The sequence below is a fragment of the Lissotriton helveticus genome, chromosome 9 (assembly GCF_964261635.1).
Source record: "Lissotriton helveticus chromosome 9, aLisHel1.1, whole genome shotgun sequence".
In the NCBI taxonomy this organism is placed as follows: Eukaryota; Metazoa; Chordata; class Amphibia; order Caudata; family Salamandridae; genus Lissotriton; species Lissotriton helveticus.
In genome coordinates, this window is record NC_136070.1 from 953883684 (window position 1) to 953910707 (window position 27024).

General features: G+C 48.0%; 1 protein-coding gene across 3 annotated transcripts in view; it reads right to left on the minus strand.

The window, feature by feature from the left end:
- Positions 1-27024, minus strand: part of LOC144782069 (acylamino-acid-releasing enzyme-like) — a 500573-nt gene that overhangs the window by 195937 nt on the left and 277612 nt on the right. For all 3 annotated transcript variants that reach the window (XM_078661213.1, XM_078661214.1, XM_078661215.1), the window contains one exon: positions 12238-12376. In XM_078661213.1, the coding sequence (XP_078517339.1) occupies positions 12238-12376 (139 nt within the window). The remainder of the gene's footprint in view (positions 1-12237; positions 12377-27024) is intronic.

A 27024-nucleotide genomic window follows, 5' to 3' on the forward strand; every position in this document is an offset into this window, starting at 1 on the left:
GATTCTCTGGGTTAGACTTTGGTCGACCCCCGAGTTGTTAGATTACAAGGATGATATAAAAGAAATAATGGAACTGGATAACTGTAATAGCATCACATGACTTAAACATGTTAGAATCTGGCTAAACAAGATTGGTCTAGCACATTTCTGGGATGACCCATTAATATTAACTCGAAACTGGATCATTAACAAGCAAGTTTCTTATGTTTTAAGATAGTGTTCGTTATGAATGTTTCTTAGATGAAGTATATCCACCTGTGGTAAATAAATAAATAATTACCGATACTATTTTTCTTATGCATTAACTGAAAAGGATAGCTCAATAAATAAGAGGCAGAATCCGTGGTATCTGAGTCATACGGGCTTTAATTAAGTGGCTCGAGCCAATGGACCATCGGGTTCCATCACCGGCTAAGGTTCAGGAAGGGACAATCTCAGGAAGAAAAAGGGGACAGCTAATATCTCATTAACATCATACAGTATATATAGTAAAACCATACAGTTGCATTGAATACAGTAGGCGTAACAAGTGACAAACGAAAGATAAGAACATATGGGCGTGAAAAGAAGGCGTGCACAGGGCGTGCACGGAAGCATGTGATGTAGACGTCACAGAAGTGTCATAAGTGGGTGGACACATGGAGGGGGCTTCACGGGCAGCGGGGACCTTTAACCTACTGGTGCGCGCAAACGAGTCATGACGTGTAACTGGGGAGAGCTGGGGGCTCTGACTTCTAGCACTAGAAGAGGAGACTAAAGTCTGGGATGTCAGAACGACCTGTACCTATAGCATATCTGATATCTTGTGTTTAGAGTACATGTTGCTTGATTCTAAAAGTCATCAGGGCAAAGGCTACTTGTCACTAAGGCTAGTGCATGCATATATTTCTTCATGTAATTCAGTAAATCACTTGCATGGAGACAGGAAGACTAGACTGTCGATGGAGATGTTTATGCTGTTCGTTAGCTAGGAATGTGAAGCCGGGGAGCTGAACAGATAACTGTAGGCATAACATATTCTTGGCAGGCAGGCCAGGCCGAGCCGGGCACCGCGCTGCTTGGCAGGAAGTAAGTGAAGGGTCAGGGATGCGGGCGGGGCTGCATCTCTCGGAGCAGTTCAGGGGACTTGAGGCTTGAATCTCGTGTCCGGGCCCTGTGAGGCCTAGAAACGGGTGCAACTCGAGAATTTATCGTGCACCATGTAAAGACGTTGGCAACATAGGCCTAAAAGCCTAATTCACGTTGCTTTCAGGAGGACTGGATAACTGACATACTAACGTTGGACGCAACTGTAAATGCGTCTTTTATTCGGTCATGAAGGGAAAATGCATAGAAATCATGCACATATATTACATGTTGGGGAACACGTAGGGACACATAGCAGGGCAAAATTCGATTTTCCTCATTCCCTCCTTGTTCCCTACGTTTCCTTCAGGAAACATCAATATTCATAAGACCATCTATCTGTTCATACAGCATCATTTGCTCGTCTTTCTTCATTTTGGAATGGGATCGTGGACGTGGAATACAAGATGTAGCGCACAAGCCGCAAATCGCTGGGCCACATTGTAAACAGAGACAACAACTGAATATGATCATTACTACTACTCCTAGGAATGACAGTACTTTCCATCCCCATGCAGATATTACACTCCAGAGCCAGCCGGACCAAGTCCAGGTGCCTGGATTCTGGTGTAGCTGATGAGCTATTTTATGAAGTCTAGTTATTGCTGAATACACAGACGGTGCGTTATTAGGAATGAAAATGCAACAACTAGATCCGATGACTCTACAAGCTCCGCCCCTATCGGCCACTATGACGTCAAGAACAAGGCGGTTCTGAAGATCAACAAATCTCATAGCAGACTGCTCTTCTGTTAAGTTACCTAGGGCGGAAGTAGTCTCATTCACTACTGCTTCAAGGGTTCTGGTTAACCTGCGTATTAATTTACTATTCTGGACAGGACCTATGAAGAAGAAGAAACCTTTATTGAAATCCGTATACTGTTCCAATGCAGTTTCAGTCTGATCGACAATTGGGGACTCGATCTCCCTTCTATGTTTAACGTGTACTAGATGGGTATTTCGATGATAATCGGATGGGGCCAGGAAAACTGGTGGCAGTAGGAATGCAATGTAACATGTTCCATCCCAATATAGGGGCAAACGTACATAAGCGGTCTGACCACATATAAAATAAGAATGACGTGAGGCTTTGAAAGTAGACTTCCCACTGTCACTGTACTCGACCACAGTAGTACAATCACTGTGTCCTAGGTGTACTGAACCATTCTTTCTAACACATAATTCGCCTTTCACTGGTAGAACTGTTATAGAAGGCAAATCTGGAGTGGTCTCGGACTGAACATTCAAAACCATGAGGTTAGAGGAAAAATTACCTAGATCATATACTTCATTTTCTAGATCTAACCCTGTCCTATGGGAAAGACCTTCCTTGTCTGGGAAACATGTTTCATTCATAACTGTATTCAGATGGGAAGCTGTGGAATTATCGTCTAAAGATGACGTCAATGTAAACCATGCTCCACACGAGCCATTGTGTGAAAACGGATAGGGAAAGAGTGTCAGGACTCCCTTCGCTGTCTGATAAGGGGGAAGTCGACCACATACCCAGCAATTAGTGGCATTGCTGGTCTGGTGCGAATAATGTAACATACGAATAAAAGTATTGTTGCGCATTGCAAGTCGATAGGATAACTCGTGAGGGGGTAGTTCACTAAATGTGTGCTCTACAGTATCATTAGAAGAAGAATGTGAACCAAGAGGAGGAAAAAATACATGTAGCATATAACTTATACATGTGATCGTAAGACTCAGAAATAACATAAACAATAACGTAACAACACATCTGCTTCGCAGATTTTTACAGTATTTCATTTTCTTGAAGTTTCGTCTATCTCTCTCACTATGTGGGTCTATCTTATACATGTCAGGAACCTGTCTAACCGCTTCACCCGAGGGGGGACTTAAACAATTAAACGCTGTCTGACTTGCTAGACCTCAACTTTAGTTTATACTCCTGCTGCGGAGTTTTCTCTAACAGGGGAAGTTTAGAGTCAGTATCGGGGCAGTCCTTGAAAAAAGTCTTTGGACGTAGTCCATGGAAACGCTTGATGTGACTGGAGTGGAGCCAGCCTTTTCTTCCTTCCAGTTTTACGGCGGTCCTTGTGGTCATCAGAACAAGTTTCGGCTCCTTCCAGCGGGGCTCCAGAGGGCTTGAACGATCGAAGTTGCAGACCAAAACAAGGTCACCTGGAACGACCTCGTGCGGTTTCACCTGGGTGTTGTCTGGAAAGGCAGCCGCGACCTGTGAACGACAAGAGAGTAGTGCAGACATCAAGGAAGCTAGGTAATCTGTCAGCATATTACTGTCAACATCGGTGATTTTACGTGGCATAGGTGTACCCCACATGTTTGGGGGACGACCGAACACAACTTCGTAGGGTGACAAACCCGATCGGGAGTGAGCGACCATTCTCATATAGAAGAGGGCAACCGGCAGGGCTACCATCCAATCTACACCTTTCTCTGCACAGACCTTCGCTATTCGTATTTTCAGAGTTTGATTATGTCTCTCGACGAGGCCAGCTGCCTCGGGATGTCGTACGCAGTGGAACTTCCACTGGTACCCTAACAGAAGTAATACTTGTTTCATGAGTTCGGATGAGAATGGCTGTCCGTTGTCTGAATACACGACCCGGGGCAAACCATAGCGAGGGAAGAACTCACGAACCAACTGCTTGGCAGTGGTCGCGGCAGTATAATCTGGGACCGGATATGCTTCTGTCCATCTGGACAAAGCGCATACAACTACGAGGACATACTTGAAACCTCGACATCGATCCATCTGGATATAATCCATCTGGAGGACTTCAAAAGGGTGATCAGGAGGATGGAATCCACCTTGTTCCACGGGAACACCTTTACCTGGATTGAACTGACAACAGATCATGCAGGTACGCACTTTCTGCTTCGCTGCTGCTCGTAAATGCTTGTTAAACCAGAGGTTCTGGATGCTGTCTAACATGGCTTTTTCTCCTAAATGTGCTGGACTATGTGCTGTGTTAATAATGACTTGAACCATAGAGTCGGGGAGAAACCATGTGGCTTTTCCCTTCGTCAACCATCCCTGATCTGTCTGGACCCCTCCTTGTTCAGACCATTTCTTGATTTCGTCTTGAGTAGCATGTGTCTGTATGTCTAGTACGTCTTGTGTAGGGTCCTTAACTGTCATACAAGTCGTCTGGACTGGAACGTCTGTCTTTGTCGTGTTAACTGGAGTGTCTGGAGTCTGAGCTGTAAGCTTGGCTGTTCGATCTGCCAGGTCGTTACCCTGGGAAATAGTGTCAGTGGCTTTCGTATGTGCTTTGCACTTCATAATGGCTATAGCTGTCGGTAAATGTATTGCTTCTAACAGAGCTTGAATGAGGGGGCCATACTGAATCTTGGCTCCATGAGAGGTCATGAAACCTCTTTCTTGCCAAAGGACTCCAAAGTCGTGTACGACTCCGAATGCATAACGTGAATCTGTATATATGTTTACTTTCAGGTTCTTGGCTCGTATGCAGGCTTGGGTCAGAGCGATGAGCTCTGCTGCTTGAGCAGACAGGGTGTCAATACGATGTGTTTCTATGACTTCAGTTTCAGTAGTCACTGCATAGGCGGCCACTAACTCTCCAGTACTTGTTCTCATACATGAACCATCCACATAAAGTGTCAGGTCTGGATCAGGTAATGCAATGTCCGTCAAGTCTTGTCTTGGCTTCGTCATAGTGTTAATAACTTCCACACAGTCATGTGTTGCAGGGTTTGGAACAGTCGAGGGTAACAGTGTAGCAGGATTTAATATGTTGCAGTGTCTGATCTCTATGTGTGGCTGAAACAGTGTTAGTTCATATCCTGTTAATCGTGCAATTGTCAAGTGCTGAGTCTGTGTTCGGTTTAAAAGAACTTTCATGGAGTGTGGAACCTGTACTGTCAGGGAGTGTCCTAACACTATGGAATCACTTTGTCTAATAGCTAAAGCTGTGGCTGCAACTGATTTGAGGCACGCAGGCAAAGCCTGGGCTACTGGATCTAATGTGCTAGAAAAATAAGCACAAGGCTTGTGTTGACCTGCTTGATCTTGTGTGAGAACAGATAATGCTGTACCATCACGTTCAGTGATAAAAAGTGTAAAAGGCTTACTATAGTTTGGTGTCGCTAAGACAGGTGCTTGGCATAAAGCTTTCTTTAATTCGTTGAAAACAAGTGTATGTTCCTGGGTCCAAGGGAGGACAGTCGATGTCGCTGCCTCCTGTGTTGTCAACTGTATCAGTGGCTTGGCTAGGTATGCGTACTGAGGGATCCATTGTCTGCAGTAGGAAGTGAGGCAGATAAAAGCTCGTACCTCCTTCTGTGTCTTGGGCTGTGGAAGATGTGCAATTAACTGGATACGGTCAGGTGTCAACTGTCTACCCCTCTTGGACAGCAAGTGTCCAAGGTATACCACTTGCTGGACACAGAATTGCAGTTTGGAAGGGGACACCTTGTGCCCCATGTCTGCCAGAAAATACAAGACTGTCAGTGACGCACGTTCGCAGTCACGTTCTGTACGGGCTGTGATCAGTAGATCATCAACATACTGGAGCAGGGCAGTGTCAGTTGGCATGTGAATACTGTCTAGTTGTCGTTTAAGTGCTTGACTGTAAATACTAGGACTTTCTGTGAAACCTTGAGGTGCACGTGTGAATTTATAGCTTCTTCCATTTAAACAGAATCCGAAAAGGAACTGGCTGTCTGGATGGATGGGGACACTAAAGAAGGCGTTCTTGAGATCGATAACAGTAAAGAACGCTGCTTCGGAATCAATGGCAGTCAATAGGGAAGAGATATCTGGAACTACTGGGTACTGGGGTATGATACATTTATTAAGTTCTCGAAGGTCAATCACTAGTCGATAAACTGGAGGTGCATTTGGGTCAGTACGTTTAAGAATCGGGATGATCGGAGAATTACATACATTGGAGTCAGTTTCTACAACCACTCCTTGAGCAATGAGCTCGTCAATGATTTTTGATAAGGCTGTTACAGCCTCAGGTGGTAACTTGTATTGTCGAATTCGGGGTAATACAACTCCTTGCTTCAGAGTGACACGATATGGTGTAATGTGCATACAACCTACATCAGTTGGACCTTGCGCCCATAAATGCTGTGGTACATTCAGTAATCTTGGATCAAAATCTCTTAACACGTAATGTCCTTTAAAATCACGTAAAAACAATCTCACTCCTTCCGGAGAACAACAAATTACGGCACCTAATTCTTTCAATGTTTTAATACCAAGTAAGTTTTCAGGACATGATTTCGTAAGTAACAAGTCTGTAGTTCGGGACAATGGACCAACTTCTAGGGAAACTGGTTTCGATATTTCGTTAACAATAGGCTTTCCTGAAAATCCCAGGGAAACATTTCTTGAGCCTGAGAGAGGAGCCCCTGGAACCTCGTCATGACTGATGGTAGTCCTACTTGCCCCTGTATCAATCAGAAACTTTCTGTCTTTCCCTAATACCTGACTGTGTACATAGGGACCCTCTTGATCTACAGGAACCTCGATGAGAGGCAAGCCAACCTCCCTCTCTAGGCTGTTTCATGAATACTGCTGATATTCTGGATAATCTGACTGTGCGTACTGGTACATCTGCTGTGTAACGTGTTGTGTGGCAGCTATAGGCTGCGGTACTGTTACTGTCTGTTGTGCGTTCTGCGGTGGTTGCGTGTTCTGCGGAACATGTTCCGGTCTAGGAGGACGCGGTCTCTCTTTCGTCTTACCAGTAGCTATGTTGTGTTTCAGAACTGCACATTCGTTTATATAGTGACCTGGCTGTTTACAGTAGTTGCATGTCCCTTTAACGGGAGCTGCAGAATGACTAGTTTGATTCGTACCCTTCTTCTGACTATCTGGTGGAACAGACTGTGCCACTAATACTTTCATTTTCGTGTCTTTCATACGTCTCCTTTCGTGTTCTTGCTCTTCCCTGATTCGGTTCTGGTGGTACTGTAACATCTGTAACATTTGGGACGGGGTATTAGCTTGCCAGGTACTCTCGACTTTCAGTACTCGATTTTTAACTTGTGGTAAAGAATTCTCTACTAATTTGGTAACAAAGAGATGGGGATACGACTCACTACTTGTTTTCAAGCCGCTATTAATAATGAAACATTTCTCAAATCTGGAATAGAAATCACTAGTGTCTTCGTCTTGTTTCTGTTTACAGGCTGAGATGGCATCCCAGTCTTCCTTTTTCGTGGCTAGTAATCTTGGCAAGACTTGTATTAACAACTCGGGCAATGCTTTGGCTTTTTCCCCGAGTCCGGTACCAGGAACTCGGGTGTTATCTTCATTCTCTAATGCTGTCCAGTCAATCTTTTTCTCTCCCACCTCCCATTCTTTTTCTTTAAGTTTTTCATATATGCCCGCAGGCAACAGGACCTTTAACATTTTAATGATATCGGGATACGTGTATTCTCCCATACGGAGCATGTCTTTTAATTCACGGTGGAACCCTGCTGGATCTTTATCGTGACAGGGCACTAACTTTTTCATTTCCAATAGTTCTATTTTCGTTAAAGGGGTGTAAACAAATACTCGTTCGAGTTCACCCCCCGTTCCTTTAACAGGATGCACTTCTCGCAAAGGATTCTGTCTGTCTATGTAAAATGTCTTCCCTACTGGGGGTGGAACAGGAACAAAGTGTGGAGTCAGGAACGTTCTGTATTTATGGCGTTGCTCTAAAATGACATTAATCAAGTCGGTACCTAGACCTTTCCATCTGTTTGGGAGTAACTCGTCCAATACATTATATAAGGGACCTGGATCAGAATGCTGACTTTCGTACAGTGTAATGAGATGCTGGATCATGTACATACCCACCAGTCGCTGTTGGTCTGGGGAAAGTTTCAGAAACATTTGGGCCACTATTTCGTCTGGAAATGTGGTAGAATCACTAGTCCATTGGACTGCTGACCGGGCTAGTTCCTGTTCATGCATGGTACTAAGCTCACTATAACCTATTCTCTGTTTCAGAACTCTATCAGTAGCTTGGAATAAATGCTCAAGAGAACACTGTTCTGGTACGGGAGGAAGAAAAGCTTTCTTGTATTCTAGACATGTGTGTCTGTCAAAAGGTCTCGTCCTACCTACGTACGCTATTCTGTTTGGATTCTCGGTGTCTACATCTTCGTCTGAAGTGTCATTCTCTTTCTCGGCTACTCTCATTGCTTTCTCCCTTTCGTGTATGTCTAGAATTTCTTTACGAATCTTTCTGTACATGGTTTCTATACAATTTTGTTTACTGTGTTTTCCTTCTGCTATATTGTCACTCCATCTTGTCAGGACTTTCATCTCATCTTTGTTTTTATCAGGATGATCTTGTTCTCTTATTAAACAATTTATCAAAAACTGTAAAATCATACTTTGAATCTCGACTTTCCTGTGTGCCATAGCCTCGTGAATACTTTCTGGTTTCTCCCCTGTTCGGATGAAATGATATATTCTGTCTAAATGTTCCTTCATATCTGGCATTGTAGTCAAAAAATTCGCAACTCGTTGTAAACGTACGGAATATAATATCATGTGATCTTCGCCTGGCACTGGATCATATCTACAATCAGTCAGGTACTTTTTGAGGGCTTCGTATGTAGCCACTTTTGGCGTACGCTGTAATGCTGCGTCTCTCAGCGTCATTCGTTTTACTTGAGGCGGGGTGATAGGGATACCTCCCCCTGCTCCTCCTGAACTAGAATCGTCAATTAATACTGAGTGTGCCGTTGCTGGTAAAGTGACGGGTAAAGTAGGCATACGTAATGTGGGTTGGTCCTGGGGTACTGGCGGATTAAAAGGATTCCCGGGACCAATGACGGGAGGAACAGTAATTACGTTATTAACAGGGTTTTGAGGTTGAACATGCGGGGTAGGATCCGGATTTGCATATTCTGGGACAGTATCGTCTAAATAGGAAGAAAGGAAAATTTCAGCTGCGGTCGGTTTATGACGTAACTTAGTCGGGACCAATGGTGGCGGTAAATTACAGGGTGTTTCCGGGGTCGCCTTAGGCAAACCCTCGGCGAGAAGGGGATACATGCCTTTAATAAGGGCATTTCTTTGTCTGTCTGACTGTTCTGCTCTAACTCGTTCACCTTCTTCTAGTAGTTCCCTTTCTTGGGCTTTTTCTGAAGATTCCCTACTTAGTTCTGCTTTCCTGAATTCTTTTTCTGTTCTTTTATGCGATTCTTTACGCCACAATTCTATGGCATCTTTCTGGGATTGTCTAGCTTTCTTTTTCCATAAGGCTTCCTCTACTCTCATGATGCACTCGGCATCCCAAGTTCCTGAAACAGGCCATCTATATTTCTCTTCCAGATGCTTGGTATAATCTGCCCATAAGTCTAAGTACAGTATGGCATCTAAGTCATGTTTATGATACATGAAATGTCCAGGACTGTCCCTAGGAGGGACAGGAACTGATTCTTCGAGTAACCCTTTTCTGGTTTTTATCTGACGTAACTTTGAAAACAAAGGCATATTTGAACGTACTTGAACGTGAACACACTACACAGTAATGAATAGCAAAACAAATCATTCATACCACGACATCAATAACACATTAAAAACAGTTCGAACAGATACTACCTCGCATATTGAAAACATAATACATCGAAAACATAATACTGGAACTCCTCAAGAGTTTTAGACTAGAAAAACAGAATTACTGGAATTACTGGATGCACTGCTAAAACAGTACAGAACATACCGGTCTCCTAAAGAGACACGTCATACCGTATCCACCTAGGTGAACACGTCGGACCGGATCTGTGTACCAAAACCCGTCGGACCGGGCACAAATTAATGAACCCGTCTAGATGCGTTCCCAGCAATGGTACTCACCGGGAAGCAAAACTGAAAGCCTCGGAAACTCGACTGGACTGGACTGCTACGACGTCTGGTTACTACGCACTACGCATGCGCCTCGGGCTTCGGAAACAGGTGGGCCTCAGGATACCTCGGACCTTGCTCTCTCGGCTTGGGCTCTGGTCGGGACTCGCCGCATTCCTCACCGCCTCGTCTGGATGCTGGACCGCAGTCTCCGTCTCCTCCGTGGGCCTGAGGGAGATTAAGCAGGAAAACCTGCAGGTGCACAGTAGGGGTCCGTCACGGCTGTAGAAGGGTCAGGGGGCCTGCGTTACATCGCCGGCGCGTGGGGAAGGGGCTCGTCCCTGTTCGGGCGCCATTATGTGGTAAATAAATAAATAATTACCGATACTATTTTTCTTATGCATTAACTGAAAAGGATAGCTCAATAAATAAGAGGCAGAATCTGTGGTATCTGAGTCATACGGGCTTTAATTAAGTGGCTCGAGCCAATGGACCATCGGGTTCCATCACCGGCTAAGGTTCAGGAAGGGACAATCTCAGGAAGAAAAAGGGGACAGCTAATATCTCATTAACATCATACAGTATATATAGTAAAACCATACCGTTGCATTGAATACAGTAGGCGTAACAAGTGACAAACGAAAGATAAGAACATATGGGCGTGAAAAGAAGGCGTGCACAGGGCGTGCACGGAAGCATGTGATGTAGACGTCACAGAAGTGTCATAAGTGGGTGGACACATGGAGGGGGCTTCACGGGCAGCTGGGACCTTTAACCTACTGGTGCGCGCAAACGAGTCATGACGTGTAACTGGGGAGAGCTGGGGGCTCTGACTTCTAGCACTAGAAGAGGAGACTAAAGTCTGGGATGTCAGAACGACCTGTACCTATAGCATATCTGATATCTTGTGTTTAGAGTACATGTTGCTTGATTCTAAAAGTCATCAGGGCAAAGGCTACTTGTCACTAAGGCTAGTGCATGCATATATTTCTTCATGTATTGCGTGTGCTATGGATCTTCTATGGATATTAATTCAGTAAATCACTTGCATGGAGACAGGAAGACTAGACTGTAGATGGAGATGTTTATGCTGTTCGTTAGCTAGGAATGTGAAGCCGGGGAGCTGAACAGATAACTGTAGGCATAACATATTCTTGGCAGGCAGGCCAGGCCGAGCCGGGCACCGCGCTGCTTGGCAGGAAGTAAGTGAAGGGTCAGGGATGCGGGCGGGGCTGCATCTCTCGGAGCAGTTCAGGGGACTTGAGGCTTGAATCTCGTGTCCGGGCCCTGTGAGGCCTAGAAACGGGTGCAACTCAAGAATTTATCATGCACCATGTAAAGACGTTGGCAACATAGGCCTAAAAGCCTAATTCACGTTGCTTTCAGGAGGACTGGATAACTGACATACTAACGTTGGACGCAACTGTAAATGCGTCTTTTATTCGGTCATGAAGGGAAAATGCATAGAAATCATGCACATATATTACATGTTGGGGAACACGTAGGGACACATAGCAGGGCAAAATTCGATTTTCCTCACACCACTCGCTAAGACACTACATATTAAATACAGATACGGCATCTTGATGATAAATACAAGTGTAGCCAGGTGGACAAATGATAGTAATGATCTATGCACTTTATGGTCAGGCGAAGCTAAGGAAGATGATTTGCACATTTTGTTCTTTTGTTTGGCTTATGCGGCACCCAGAAAAAGATGGATCAGACCACTCTGCCTAAGTATAGGTGTAAGATCGTACAAAGAGGCAGGAAGGATTCTAAAGACTGATACCAGTCAGGTCATTATCTTTGGTATTAGTAGGTTTCTGTTAGCTATAAACTTTATAAGAGCCAAAGTAGGTTTGCAATTGTAGAGAAGTTCCTCGTTTGAGATCTAGGAGTTGCACTACGCTAAAACATTTCTAACTGTATTACTAATGAACACATAGTGCACATATAAAAAAATATATATATATTTAAATCATTATTAGTGTTAGATTGTTCAGAATAATTATGGATTTATCTCCGAATGTCACATGTTTTTACTTGCATATATGCCTTTTTAAACTATTTATATATGGTTTTAATGAAATGATGAACGCCCCCACAATTGCCTTCCTGTAACATCATTGAACTGCACTTTATTTCATTTGGTATTTTGCAATAACGCCAACCATGTTTTAACGTATACGTATGTGTTTTTTTATGCATCTTTTATGGTACTAATGTACCGAAATAAAGATTATGAAATGAAATGAAATGAAAAGAATACAAATCTGTGCAAGTTATAAGTTGCTACTTACGATACGTGGGATTTTCCTGTTCAGTAGGTGGTGTAAAGATCTTTATCTGCCATTCAATATCCAGCTCAGGATCATCTTCCTCAAGACATACCCAGATTATCTCATCCTCCTTCTCCACATCAGGCAGGAATCCCACTTTCTATTAGGACAATAAGGACCAGTTAAAAAAAAAAACAAGAACTCTATTGCATGCCTCCAAACTCATAGTCCAGCTGAGTGAACAGGAATAAAAATTTTAAAATATGCACATAAATACCACGGTGTCTTTAATATGGTAATTTATTCAGTATTATTCAACATTAAAAAATATCAAAATATCTGTGAGCAGTGTTAATAGTTCTCCTATTCACTTGATCCAACTGACAGAAACTGCTCTGTAACATATCTGTTTCTCCAGCTATGCAGAAAAGGTGGATAGGAAATTAATTAATAAAAACAAGAAGCCATTTTAAAAGCGGATAATGGGTTCTACCCAAAAACTGATTATTTCAGTAAAGCAGATAGCAGGCAGGAGACAGACCATATTTGACGTCAATGCTTTAGACAAAATAAACAAGCTCTTTTGGGCCATAACAGATCTGATTATTTTGGAGAACAGGGTGCTGGAAAATATTGCTGGAGGGGTTTGATGACAGCAAAGGAAAAAAGACTTTGTATGACAATGCATAAGACACTCTTAACATAAGAATAGCATCCCCTATAATTTAATTATAGAGGGCAATGATTACAAAATCCTGAAAGTTAAGATATGCCACTGCCCTTCAGACTGAACAGATATGGCCAAATCGGAGGAACAGGCCACATTTTTGCATTTCTTAAGGCGAAGGTTCCATCAGGGTATCCTCAAGTGTAGAAGGAATATCCTCCTTTTGGCCACACGTGGAGACCATGCTTCCCGCATGGTCAATAGTATGAGATATGCATGCTCATAAGTCCTCCTACCCCACAGAAAGTAAAGCCTCTTATAATTCATTTTTGTTTTATTTATTCATGAATTTTAGCAAAACTCATGCTTGTTACATACATGGCATCATATAGTGCTTCAACACAAGTACAATGTAACAACCCTCGGTTGTAAAAGTACAGTGGCATATACAATTTCAACATAATTGTTCATAAAGTACAGGGATTACAATACAAGAGAGGGTCCAACCCCACGAAGCTATGCATCTGGGTCAGTTCGCGTAGCACTGTCCCCTGCTCGGAGATATTGCAGTAGTGGTTCTCAAATGTCCTTGGGCCTAGACATAGTGAGAAGTTCTTCCGCGGATAAGGCCAGGGTGTCACAACAGTATACCAAATCTTTTAACCACTGTTGGGCGTGGCTACAGCGCCGACCGGGATGGCTGCGTGAGCGAGTTGCTCCGCGCCATGCCCCGTCTTTTCTCCTGATTGTCCGTCGCCCCGCGCTGCCTGGCGGCGGAATTCGTGGTCCGAAGGGCTGGTGAGCATTCGAGGAGCGTTCGGCTCCGTCGGGACCCTGGCCGGTGGCAGCGGGCGGACCTGGAGCTCGGCGCGCCTGTCGAGCGGACGAAGCCAAGATGGCGGCGCCGCCTCCCTGAGGGCTCCGAGAGCGGTGTGTTGCGGCGCACTGGAGCGGCCACAGGCTCAGGCGGAGCATTTCGGCAGCGGTGTGCGGTGCGGGGGCTCATCGGAGCGGACCCTGAGCAGCGGGGGGGCCCGGCGGTGCTTTGCCGGTGAGTGAGGCGTGTGAGGCGCCCCTCCCCCACCTACTGCTGAGACGGCAGCGGAGCGGAGCCTGCCCCTGTGCTGGGCCACCGAGGGCGCTGTGGGCTTGGGAGGCCATCCTCACACCGGCCGCCACACCATAGGGCCACCGGATCGCAGGAGTGAACTATCGGCCGGCGGAGAGCTGGGGAGGGCGGCCGCCCACGGCGCTTGGACGTCCCGGGGCCTGGCGGTTCGGAGGTGGCGGTCCGCCCGACCAGAGGTGGGGGCCCCGCCCGCTGGGCGGTGAAGACGCACCGAGCTGGTGGTGTAGTGTTGGGCCCTACAGCAAGTGGTGTAGCGGAGGGGCCGGTGTAGCCCGGGGCCTCGCCGGATTCGCGGCCCGCCCCTCTCGCGGACTCTGTTCCCACTGGCCCGGGAGGGCTGCGGGTGTTCCCTGAGTGGCTGCGGGACACTGTGGAGCGCACTACCACCCGGGAGCTGATCGAAGAGCAGTGCGTGGGGTGCTGTTGGCACCGCGAACACCCGCTTATCCTGAGGTTTGGTGCGTTGTGCTCGGCTGGGTGCTTCTGGTGGGCCTCGCCTTTGATTGGAGGGGCTGCTCGTGTGGCCGAGTACTTGCATCCAAGATGGCTGCACAGGGGCTTGGCGGCGCCGAGCCTGCTGGACTGGGGAGCCAGAGGCAGGAAGATCTGGCTGGCGGCTCCCAGACGGAGTCCTCGCCGCAAGAACAGAGGCTCAACCTCCGCCTAGACGCAATCTTGGCCGCGATAACCGCCACGAAAGAGGAACTGCGCCAGGATATTGCGCAGGTGGCGTCGGGGCTCGGCCTGTTGCGGGCGGACCACACCAAACTTTCGGACCGGGTGAAATCCAATGAACAACTGCTCCAGGAACTGAAACCGGCGGTGGTCACGGCGGAACATAAACTTGATGACGTTGCCCGTCGACTGGCGACCTTGGAGCGTAGGGTGGAGGACGCGGAAGGCCGCAACCGCCGGAACAACGTGAGGGTGGTAGGGCTTCCGGAGAAGATTGAGAAGGATGATGCAGTGGCCTATTTGGAGGACTGGTTCCGCACTGTGGTGGCGCCTGAGGGCCTTTCCCCCTTCTTCTCCCTGGAAAGAGCGCATAGGGTACCCGCGAAGCCTCCCTTGGAGGGCCGACCGCCTCGGCCGATGGTGGTCCGACTGCTGCACTATAAGGATCGGGATCTGCTGATCCAGAAGGCGAGGGATCGTGGCCCCTTCCAGGTGGACAACAGTAAGGTGACCATCTTTCCGGACTACACGCAAGAGGTGCAGCGGAACAGGGCTTCTTTCCTGTCTGTGAAAAAGGAGCTGAGAGAGGAGGGGATTCAATATTCCTTGCTTTTTCCGGCCAAGCTGCGGATTGTCGTTGATGGCAAGACTCACTTTTTTCACGCGCCCGATGAAGCTTGGTCCTGGCTGGAACTGTATCGAGCAGGGACGGATCGGGCACACAGGCCAACCAGGGATCGGGAGCAGCCGGTCAGGGTCCGGAAGTCGCAGCGCATCCGCTCCCGGAATCGACGCCAACGGGCCGAGCGAGAGGCGCAAATGCTGGCCGATAGACGGAGTGCGTTGGAGGCCACAGCGAATATAACGGGGTCGCAGCAAGAGGACGCCTCCAGGGGTTCGGCGTCGGAGAGTGAAGGTTTGAAGACTGGTGATGAGGACTCGGAGGTGGGGGGAGCGCTGGGGCCGGAGGTTACTCCACAGACATCCGATGGTATCTTTAATGGATGAGGCCTTTGGTGGATGGACTTTGACATGGCCTGGACGCTCCTGATTTTTCATGGACTGCCAGGTATGGGGCTGCAATGGCAGCGAGGGGCTGTGGGCGCGGGGTGGTTGCTCTGTCGTCCTGGTTCGGGGCTCCATAGTCCCCATCGGACCCCTAAGGTCCTCTGTGGTGTCGACCACAGTTTAGTGTGATGTGTGGGGTGTTTGAGGTTTGGAACGGGGCTGAAGCTGGGTTACTAGGCCCTGTCCTGGGGAATGGGAGGGTGGGTGTTGTAGGGGATGTTTTGAGGGGGTTGTACAATTGCTGCGATGCGGGTCACATTTCTTGGCATGTGCTACTGTTGGGTTTGATGCTCTATGGGGACGTTACCTAATCTGAAATGTGTCACATGGAATGTCCGGGGTCTCCGCACTATGGTCAAGCGCCACAAGGTGCATGCCTACTTGGTGAGGCGGGGCGTCCAGATAGCGATGCTTCAGGAGACTCACTTGACACAGCAGGAATGCGGGGCTTTGCAGAGGAGGTGGCGGGGCCAGGTGTTTGGCACGACTTACTCAGCGTTTGCCAGAGGAGTGTTGATCTGGGTCAGAGCTGGCACGCCATTCCAGGTCACGAGTCAGAAAATAGATCCGGAGGGTCGTTATGTAGTGGTGGAGGGACGGCTGTATGGAAGGGAAGTAGTGCTGTGTACCATTTATGCCCCCAACGCTGAGCAGGCCCACTTTTTCGAGAGCTTGTCGCGCTCACTGGCGTGCTACTTGGCAGGCCCTATCCTCCTGGCGGGGGACTTTAACTCTATTACGGATGTGCAGTTGGACAGGTCTCACCCGCCTTTGGTGGATTCCCCGGTGCGCAGACTTGCGACTCGTAGGCGGGAATGGCAGGACAGGTGGGGTTTGGTGGATGTATGGAGGGCGCAGCACCCCGACACCCGGGATTACTCCTATTTCTCGGCGCTGCATGATCTGCATGTTCGTTTGGATTCGGTGCTGTGTTGTGAGTCTTTGGCGAGGGTGGTGCGGCACACTGAGTACTTGACTAGAACCATCTCGGACCATAACCCGCTGCTGATTTCGGTGCAGTGGCAGTTGGCGAGATCGGCGGTCCCCACGTGGCGACTCCGTCCAGAGACGTTGGAGGACCCAGCGTTCTGCGATACGGTCCGTCAAGGCGTTGACGACTATTTCGCGGTCAATGCTGGGTCGACGGCGACCAGAGCGAATGAATGGGATGCGATGAAAGTGGTGGTGAGAGGGGTATGTATGGGCCGGTTTCTGACTGTGAGGGGTGCCGTGCTGGCTGATCTCGCGAAAGCGGAGTCGGTGCTGAGAGAAGTGGAACTGCGGCGTCCGGAGAAGCCTGAGCTGCAGGACAACCTGTTGCGTGCTAAGGAGGCAGTGGCGAATGAGACTGAGAGACTGCGGTGCTATGACTATAAGTTGTATGCGGTGAAAGTGCACGAGGAACGTGATAAGGTGGGCACGCTCCTTGCGAAGTTGGCTGATCCGACCCCTAGGGGTTGTTCGGTGCTGAGTATACGAAGGGGAGACGGGGTGGTGGTTTGCTCGCAGGCCGCGGTCCTGGAGCGCTTTCAATCCTACTACACGGGCCTCTATACCAGCCACCTTGAAGTGGAGGCCACGGCCATTGGCGACTACTTAGATCCGATTCCTCTACCGGTATTGGTTGAGGAGGACGCCCAGGATATAGGAGGCCCTGTCACCCTGGCCGAAATTAGAGGGGCGATTAGCCACATGGCGCGGAATAAGACCCCGGGGGTGGATGGGCTGCCGATCGAGTTCTATGCCAAATTTATCGACGTACTAGCGCCCAGGCTGCAGGCTGTATATGTGGAGGCGAAGGAGCTGGGGCGACTGCCTGAGTCTATGACAGAGGCGCTGGTGGTGCCCCTGCTGAAACCGGGCAGGGATGCTTTGGATGTCGCCTCTTTCCGTCCGTTGTCTATGTTGACGGTGGATTATAAGATTCTGAGCCGTATCCTAGCCACCCGTCTCTTGCCATTGATGACCTCTTTGGTACATAAGGATCAGGCGGGATTCATCCCCTCCAGGAGTACCTCGATGAATATCCGTCGGCTGATCGGGGTTATTGATAGTGCTGCCTTGTCGGATCCGGGCCCGGTGGTGCTGGCGGTTGATATTGAGAAAGCGTTTGATAGTTTGGAGTGGGATTTTCTAGATGGTGTGCTGGCGAAGTTCGGGATCGGGGACGGGTTCCGAGGCTGGACAAGAGTGCTCTATTCATCGGCCAAAGCACGGGTGCGGTTAGGGACACTGGTCTCCTCGGTTTACCCGGTGTGTAGGGGTACGAGGCAGGGCTGCTCGCTATCCCCTTTGCTCTTTGCTCTGGCGATGGAACCCCTAGCTGCACAGGCGAGGCTGGGAGTTGCTTACGACGGGATCATGCAGGGCCTTGACTCGCATTATATATCGTTGTACGCTGACGATCTATTGCTGTACCTCGCGGACGCTGGAAAGGCTCTGGAAGGCGCGGTGGATATGTTGAGCAGGTTTGGGGAGCTGTCGGGCCTCAGGGTGAACTGGACTAAAACTTGTGTGTTTCCGCTGCGGAAGGCCACGCGCTGCCCCCAGCTCGTGGGGTCTGTGAAGTGGGAACCATCTTGTTTTCTGTACCTGGGGGTACGCATCTACCATGCTACAGCGGACCTCCTTGACGGGAATGTGGGACGCTGCATTAGAGCGTTGAGAGGTAGTATGGACTTCTGGGCCTCCCTCCCGTTGTCTGTATTGGGCCGAGTGGCGCTGTTGAAAATGGTGGCACTCCCGAGACTGCTCTACTATTTTAGAACGTTGCCGGTGTGGATCCCGCAGGGCATATTCAGGGAGCTGAGGACGATGGTGACTGGTTTTCTCTGGGGCCATGGTCGCAGACGGGTAGCACTGACCACCCTGCTGAGACCCAAGTGTGAGGGAGGGATGGCCGTCCCCGATTACGAGTTATACTATTTGGCGGCGCAGCTCCAGGTCCTGACGCAGAATGTGGCTAGAGAATTCAGGGGGCCCGAGGTTGGCCGAGGGGTGGGCGTTCAGCGGCAGGTCTTGTCGTCCATTGTGATGCAACAGAGGCTGGCCAGTAGGGAAGTCACGATGGAAGAGTGGACCCTCAGATTGTGTTGGAATAGATATATGAAAAGGGCGGGGAAGCGCCGGCCGTATGCCCCGGAGATCCCGCTAGGTATGCTCACTATTTTGCCGCACGGGGGTGATTGGTCCAGATTGTTGGAGTGGGAGGACCTGGGCTTGCTGATGGTAGGTGACCTGTATGTGGATGGGACGTTGGCCCCGTTCCAGACGTTGCAGGAGCAGTTCGGCCTGCCGAATGGCTCCTTCTTGCTGCATGCGGCGGTGGTCACGGCTCTGCGGCGGCACTGGGGGGGCGGATTGGCTGAACCAGAGGTGTCGGAGGTGTGCCAATATGTGGTGATGGCTGCGGGCACCGCCAAGGCGGTGACTTGCCTTCACAATAGGATGCTGAACGAGGGTCTAGCTCCGTTGATTGAGTTGAAGTTGCGTTGGGAAGCCAGCATCGGTAAGCCCCTTCCGGACGCTGTTTGGGGTCAGGTGCTACACAGGGCCTGGAAAGAGACGAGGAATGCGAGATTCCAACAGGTGCATTATTTTGTGCTCCATAGGGCGTATTTGACCCCGGAGAGATTACGTCGCCACTTCCAGGTGCATGACGCCATGTGCCCGAGATGCTTGGAGCCCGGAGCGGATTTTGACCACATGCTGTGGGGCTGCCCGAGGTTGGGTGACTACTGGGCCGAGGTAGGGGACCTCTTGAATGCTGTCACGGATCGGGAGGTGGACTTTGACATGGCCACGTGTCTGCTTCTGTGGTTCCCGCATACCAAAAAGACAAAGGTGACGAGTAAATTCATTGGGTTAGGACTGATATTGGCGCAGCGAGAACTCACTTGGCATTGGAAGTCTAAAGAGGGGCCGTCTGTACGGAGGTGGAGGAATGAGTTGGTGAAGTGGTCGGGCTGTGAGAGTGTGTCACGGATGCGCCAGGCGACTAGAACGGGTAATGAGAGGAGCTTGGATTTGGCACGGTCGTGGGAGATGGTGGTGCAGGCATTGAGGGACCACTTAACTGACAGTGATGAGACCGATCAGTTGTGAGTCAAGATTCCATGTGACCACTTGTTCGTTACAACTTCCTGATGGCTGTCACCCTAGAGCAGGAGGGGCCTGGAGATACCTGCGTTAGCAGCAGTTGGGGGAGGGATTAGAGTAGGAGTTGTGGGATGGGGTGGGTTGCCAGCGACTTCCCGGAACCGGTTGACCCAGGAACATAGTCGGGTTGATTTTGTGATGTGACATTGAAGTGACCGGGGATTGGGTGGGGAGAAGATGGTTGGTTGTTTTGGGATAAAAGCAGGAACGAAGTGCTGTACTTGACCCGTGTCCGGCATTGGGCATGTACCAGGGTGCCTCCAGCGAACTGCTTTATTGACGCGCCGCCCAGCCTCCGGGATGTGGGCTAATCGGCTGTGTATTGCATTGCTGGACTGCTGTCTGATGGGACCCGCTGGTACTTGGGTTGGTTTGTTGGCTGTGTTTATTCCTGATTCTGCAATAAAAATACATTTAAAAAAAAAAAAATCTTTTAACCACTGTTTGGTAGAGGGACTAGCTCGACTCTCCCACAACATCGCTAACCCCCGTTTTGCTAGTAATAGTGCTATTTTAAGAGGAGTTGGCCTAACGGCTAGGGCAGTCGTACTTGAATCTAGGGAACTGAGTTTGAGCCTCAGCAACGACGCTGAACATCCTGTGATTCTGGTCCAATCACTGAATTTCCCTGTGCCTAACAAAAAAATGAATATGTCCTCATGTAATGCAACTGGTGCTATCCGGTGATGGAGCGCGATAGGATACCAAACTTGAAGGTGGTCTCTTGGAGAGAACGACAGTCTCTGGGAACCTTGAGTATCGAGCAGCCAGTAAAAGACGGATGGCTACGCTTAAATTGGAAGTAGCGACATGGACTTGCTCAATAGCTCCAGATGACGAATACTGAACTTTTACGAAAATTTGCGGTTGAAAGAGGTCATACATATCTATGAAGGCAGAATGTCACGATAGAAGTTGTCATTAGTCTGAGTCCTGATGAGGCCTGTACTGTAAAGGCTGAAACGCGTCGACACTTGGTTGAAAGAAGACTCCAGCCAAAATGCTTTGATTTGAAAAAATACATTTTTGTACAAGGAGTAAAAGATAGAATATAGGTAAAAAAAAAGAGAGACCTATTATACTTCTTGGTTTAGGTCTGGATGATCTTACTTGATAGGAATACTGAGTCTGTACATATAGCAAGCATCCTTGTGAAAGAAAATGGGCTACAATATTTGACAAAGAAATAATAATGGATTAATGTTTGTATAGTTGTGGTTGTATAGTTGTTTGTATATATTTATGTAAAAAGTGATATATATATGGTTGTTTGGTCTTATGTCTGATATGGGCTCACTAATTTAATGAGCCATCATCTAATTTTTTTTCAATTAAATTGAAGAACAAATAAATAAGGAGAGTGATACAGTGTGTTCTCTGTGTGGAGGTGGGAAGCTTCATAATTACAAATAGCATAATCATCATTTTTGTTCTAGATAATATACTTATCGTAGGAGGAGACAATTAAGCTATCTCACCTATTACTAGAAGTGTGTTATTTATGTCCTAGGCATCATTTGTTTTATATGTGACGTTATTTACCCAGATGCCAATGGCTTACCGGGTTCCCCCTATTTTTGAATAAACTGGTGTTATGTACAGCGCTCTGATACCAGATTCCGGTCAAGTTCGCGCTATATAAAACTCCGTAACAAAAAAAAAAAAGTCTACTCGCAGTGCCATTCAAGGACGGTACCAGACTTAGCAGACCTACCTGTAGTGTACAATCCAGTTTGAGACCCGTCATATCTTGCAATATTTTGATAACAGCTAATCAAAATGCCGCTATCCGCCTGGTGTATGATAGACCTGGTGTAGGCATTTAAAATGGATTATCTGCAAGTTGCTATAGGATGTGAACGCTCTGGTGATCTGGCAGCAGTATTCCCAGTCTTTTTGGGTGACTGGGGATATAGTTTTGTGTTCTATTGTGATAGGCTCGCGTTGGCAGGTAGTGGGGTTTCCTCTCTAGCGGCACGTTATAATTTGGTCACCAGTCTGTGTCTCGAGAGGCTGATAAGCAGGGTGTGTAGGGAAGTCAGCATCGGGGGTTCAGTTGGGAATGTGGGATAGAGTGCCGGTAATGCCTTCTTCAATCTGTGCACGGTGAAGGTAAAGACCAGCGTCTAGTTCTGTACATAGCGGAGATCTTTCTGTGTTATAAAGACGCCCTCAGGGAAGAGGTCTCGCATTTTGTCAATACCGGTCAGTGTTAATAGGCGCTTGACACCTTTGTCATGTGTGGCCGACATCCTTGAGTGATATGCCAGAGGCATAAGTGGAGAGTATAATGGTAATGTCCCCACTCTATTGTCCAGCGTTTGTCAAGCTGCTATGGTAGCATCTACAGAGTTGATTTCGGATTTGGGTGTACCCCTGCATGTGTGGGTCAGTATCGAACATAGAGGGATAGGGTGTGCATAGCAGTTTTGTACTGCCACATGTGGGATGAAATTGTGAGAGGTGTACCAATAATGTGCATATTGAGCTTGAGAGCAGAGGTCTATATCGAGTACAGGTCTATATCAGGTACACTGAATCCCCCCCCCCCTGTTGTAGTCTAGAGTAAGGGTCGCCAGACTCACTCTTGCCTGTTTACCTCCCAGATCAGCTTAGTTATTAGTGTTCGTATTGTTTTAAATAATAGTGTTGGAAGCTGTAAAGGGATGGTGTTGAAAAAGTAGAGGAACTTAGGTAACACAATAATCTTGATTAGCGCCATGCTGTCCGCCAGAGATAGTGGCAGCTGTATCCATCTATCAAGCTGCTGCTCCAGCTTTGTACGGCTGTGCCATAGTTTTCTTAAATTACTATTTCGGGTTCACGTTGGACCCATACCCCAAGGTATTTGACAGGTTCAACATACCACATCAGGGGGAATTCAAGTGCATGAGGGGAGGTAGACTCAGTTAGTGGTGTCACCATTGATTTGGACCAATTTATAGTGAGGCCTGAGAAGCTTCCAAACCGTATGAATTCACGGAGCACCGGCTCCAAGAATGTATGCGGCTCTCTACCGAATAGAAGCATATTGTCAGCATACAGGAATATGCTCATTGGGCGAAAAAAGAATTTCAGCGCTGCCGCCTTATGTCGCTGTCTGATGATGCAGGCCAGAGGCCCCAGCATTATCGCAAAGAGGAGCGGCAACATGGGACATCCCTGTCTAGTACCTCTGCAAATCCGTATGGGATCCGATGTGATGCCTTCTACGCGTATGCTTGCAGTTGGGGCTGTGTAGAGCAGTCGCGTCCAGTTGACTAAAGTGAGGGGAAATCCCACACGAAGGAGGATGTTAAAAAGATAGCTCCAATCTATGGAGTCAAAGGCCTTGGCTGCATCTAGCATCATGGCTGCAGCCTTCAGACCTGGATCTAAAAATGAGATACATTGCGAACAACGTTCATAAGTTGTGGATCTTTCGGGTATAAATCCGGATTGATCAGGTAGTACAAAGTTGGGCGTCAGCGGGGTGAGTCTGGATGCCAGGATTTTTGCTAGCAGTTTCACGTCGATGTTAACGAATGACAGCGGACAGTAGGAGTCACAGCGACCTGGTGGTTTATCTTTTGTCAGCAAAGTTATGATTAGGGCTTTCCCGAGTGTTGGCGCTAGCGTTCCTGCCTCATAGGCTTCGGCGTACGTTTCAAGGAGATAAGAACAATTGTTACTTACCTGCAAACAGGTGGTTCTCCAATATTGGTGTCTTTCATAGATTCACATGCTTGAATATTCCCCGTCGTCGGAGTGGGAGTCCCACGGTAAATGAAATTGCAATAACATGCTCATAATATGTATTTGTAAAAACATAACCCATGAAATACACATTAGAAAAAAGGCAGTAAAAGCCTAGACATAATTCCACATGGGAATACATGAAGAGAGAAAAGACACATGTAGTCTATTCCTGTCATTATGTTGGTCCAAACTGTAGCCAATCAGGCACCAGCAGCCCTCCAGAACCTTCTCCTCAGAGCTCAGTACCTCAGATTTTCGTAGCACAAGAGTGACCACAGAGTCTATGAGGAGAAGAGCGCCTCTGAGGGGAGGTGGGCGGGTCGCATGTGAATCTATGAAAGACACAAATACTGGAGAACCACCTGTTTACAGGTAAGTAACAATTGTTCTTCTCCAGTATTAGGGTGTCTTTCATAGATTCACATGCTTGAATATAGAATAGAAAGCAGTAATAGCTGAAAAAGGCTTCCATAGTCATGATACACATGAACAGACTTATAAGACCAAAATATATCTAGTCATGCAAGTCATACAGTAAAATGGTAAACCATAATGGAGGAGGGAAGACAGAGGCTCAACTTATTGAAAAAGATTGTGAAGCATAGCCTGTCCCACTGCAGTATTTGCTTCGTTGATGGCACCCAGGCAGTAGTGTTTCATAAATGTGTGCCTGCTGGACCACGTGGCTGCTCTGCAGATCTCATGCAGCGGCACACCGGCGAACAGGGCAGTTGAAGAAGACATCGCCCTGGTGGAATGGGCCTCACTGAAGACTGTAGAGGCTGGTCTGCCTCTTGATGGCAGAAAGCGATGGCCGAGGAAACCCAACGAGCAATAGTAGGTTTGGTAACTGGACGCCCTTTGTGGAAGCGTCCATAAGCTATGAACAGTTGATCAGCTTTGCAAAAAGGGGTCGTTCTGCTGATGTAAAACTTTAAGCACCTTTTAATGTCCAAGGAGTGCAAGCGCTGCTCCGCTGGAGACTGTGGGTTAGCAAAGAAAGTCTTTAAGAAAACAGGTTCGTTGATGTGGAAATCCAAAGGCACCTTAGGCAGGATGGTGGGATTAGTGCGAAGCACTACACAGTCCGGTTGAAATTGAAGAAAAGGAGGATTTATAGTGAAGGCATGAATATCACTTACGCGACGTGATGCTGTCAGCGCAAGGAGAAGAGCAACCTTCCAGGTGAGAAACTTCAAGTCTGCCTTGTGTATAGGTTCGAAAGGTGCCTTCATTAGTTGTGCTAAGACGATGTTAAGGCGCCAAGTAGGAGGAGGGCGCCGAATTGGTGGAAATTTGCGGAACAATCCTTTGAAAAATTGACATATTAGCCTGGAAGAACAGAGTGAGGTGGAGCCATCCTGGCGGAAGCGGGAAATTGCTGCCAGAAAAACTTTCAAAGTTGAATGAGAAAGTCCGGACTGAGCTAGTTGCAAAAAGAACGGGAGGAGCTGCGCAGGCGTGGAACGAATGGGATGGACACCAGCAGCTGCGCACCAATGGCAGAACCTTTTGCATTTAAGCTTGTAGGTTTTAACAGTCGAAGGAGCTCTGGCCTGAGCGAGAATGTCTCTACAGTCTGGCGGGATGGTTAGATGGGCAAATTCAAGGTGCTCAGGTTCCAGGCTGACAAATTCAGAGAAGAGGGGTCCGGATGGCAAATCTGGCCCTTGTCCATCGTGAGGAGGTCCATCCTAGGATGAAGAAGGATGGGCTCGCACTGGGATAGAAGAAGTAGCTCAGAGAACCATGCCTGTCAAGGCCATCTGGGAGCGATCAGAAGAATGTGGCACGGCTGCCTCCGCATCTTCCACAATACTTGAGGCACCAGAGGTATTGGAGGAAAAGCGTAAGCAAACAGATTGCACCAATTGATCAAAAGGGCATTGCCCTGTGACCCTCGGTGGGAATGCCAGCTTGCGTAAGATGGGCATTTCCGGTTCTCTGGTGTGGCAAAGAGATCCAGCGACGGACGACCCCATCGTCGAAAAATCAACTCGAAAGTTGGTTGATCACTCGTGGGTCGATGACGTGGACCTGCTGAGGGAATCCGCTAGGATGTTAGAGACACCTGGAAGATGAACTGCAGTGAGAGTAATGTGGTGACTTAGAGATCAGTCCCAGATCAACTGCGCCAGTTGAGACAAAATTGGAGATTTTGTTCCTCCCTGCTTGTTTATATAATGCATGCTGGTTGTGTTGTCCGTTTGAATAAGGACTGACTCTCCTTGAATCAATGGATGGAATGACTGGAGTGCTAAAAAAAATGGCCATCAACTCTAGCCTGTTGATGTGCCAGGCTCTCTGAGGCAGAGTCCACTTGTCCTTTATGGACAGGCCTTGAAGATGTGCACCCCATCCTTCCAACGAGGCGTCCGTCGTTAGAGTAAGTTCAGGAGTGATGGAAAGGAACGAAGTCTCTGCCGAAAGATTGGATGGCTGCGCCCACCATTTGAGAGCCGCCCTCATACGAGCGGTGACACAGACTATGTCGTTGAAGGAACCGGTGAGCTGACGCCACTGTCCATCCAATTCTTCTTGAATGGGCCGTGTCCATAGTCTGCAATTTGATATCAGTGCAATGCACGATGACGCCATCCCTAGAAATGACTTTAATAGTCGGACTGAAACGGACTGTTTTGTCTGTAGAAGAGACACCAAGTGAAGTATCTTTTGTTGACACTCCTGAGACACAAATGCTTTTGCAAGAGTTGTATCCATCGTGGCCCCTAGAAAATTCTTGCAGAGAGCTGGATGTAATTGGGACTTTTCGGTGTTGATGGAAAGTCCGAGGGAGGGAAATACCTCCTGACAAAGGTGTGTGTCCTGAAGCAAACTACGTGCGAGACTGTGATTTTAGGAGACAGTCGTCCAGGTACGGAAAGATTTGGACACCCGGGAGACGCAGATAAGCTACCACAGGAGCTAACACCTTTGTAAAGACGCGAGGGGCGGAGTGTAGGACGAAAGGCAGTACTTTGAACTGGAAGTCCCTCCTTCCCACGCGGAATCGCAAGTACTTCCGATGTCGCGGAAGAATAGGGACATGGAAGTAGGCGTCTTGGAGGTCGATAGTTGCCATGAAATCTCCCATTGAGAGTAAGCGCAAGATCTCCAACAGCATTAGCATGCGGAAAGATTGGCACTTGAGATACTTGTTGAGTGCTCGCAAGTCTAATATCGGCCGCCAATCCCCGTTCTTCTTGATGATATGAAAAAATGGTAATAAAATCCCTTCCCCTTTTGAGACTTGGGCACCACTTCGATGGCACCCTTCTGTATCATAAGGCGAATTTGATGGAAGAGTTCCTTGATGTGGGCTGGAGGTGGGCCTGAAGGTGGAGTGGGAGGAGGAAGCTTGATGAACTCTAAA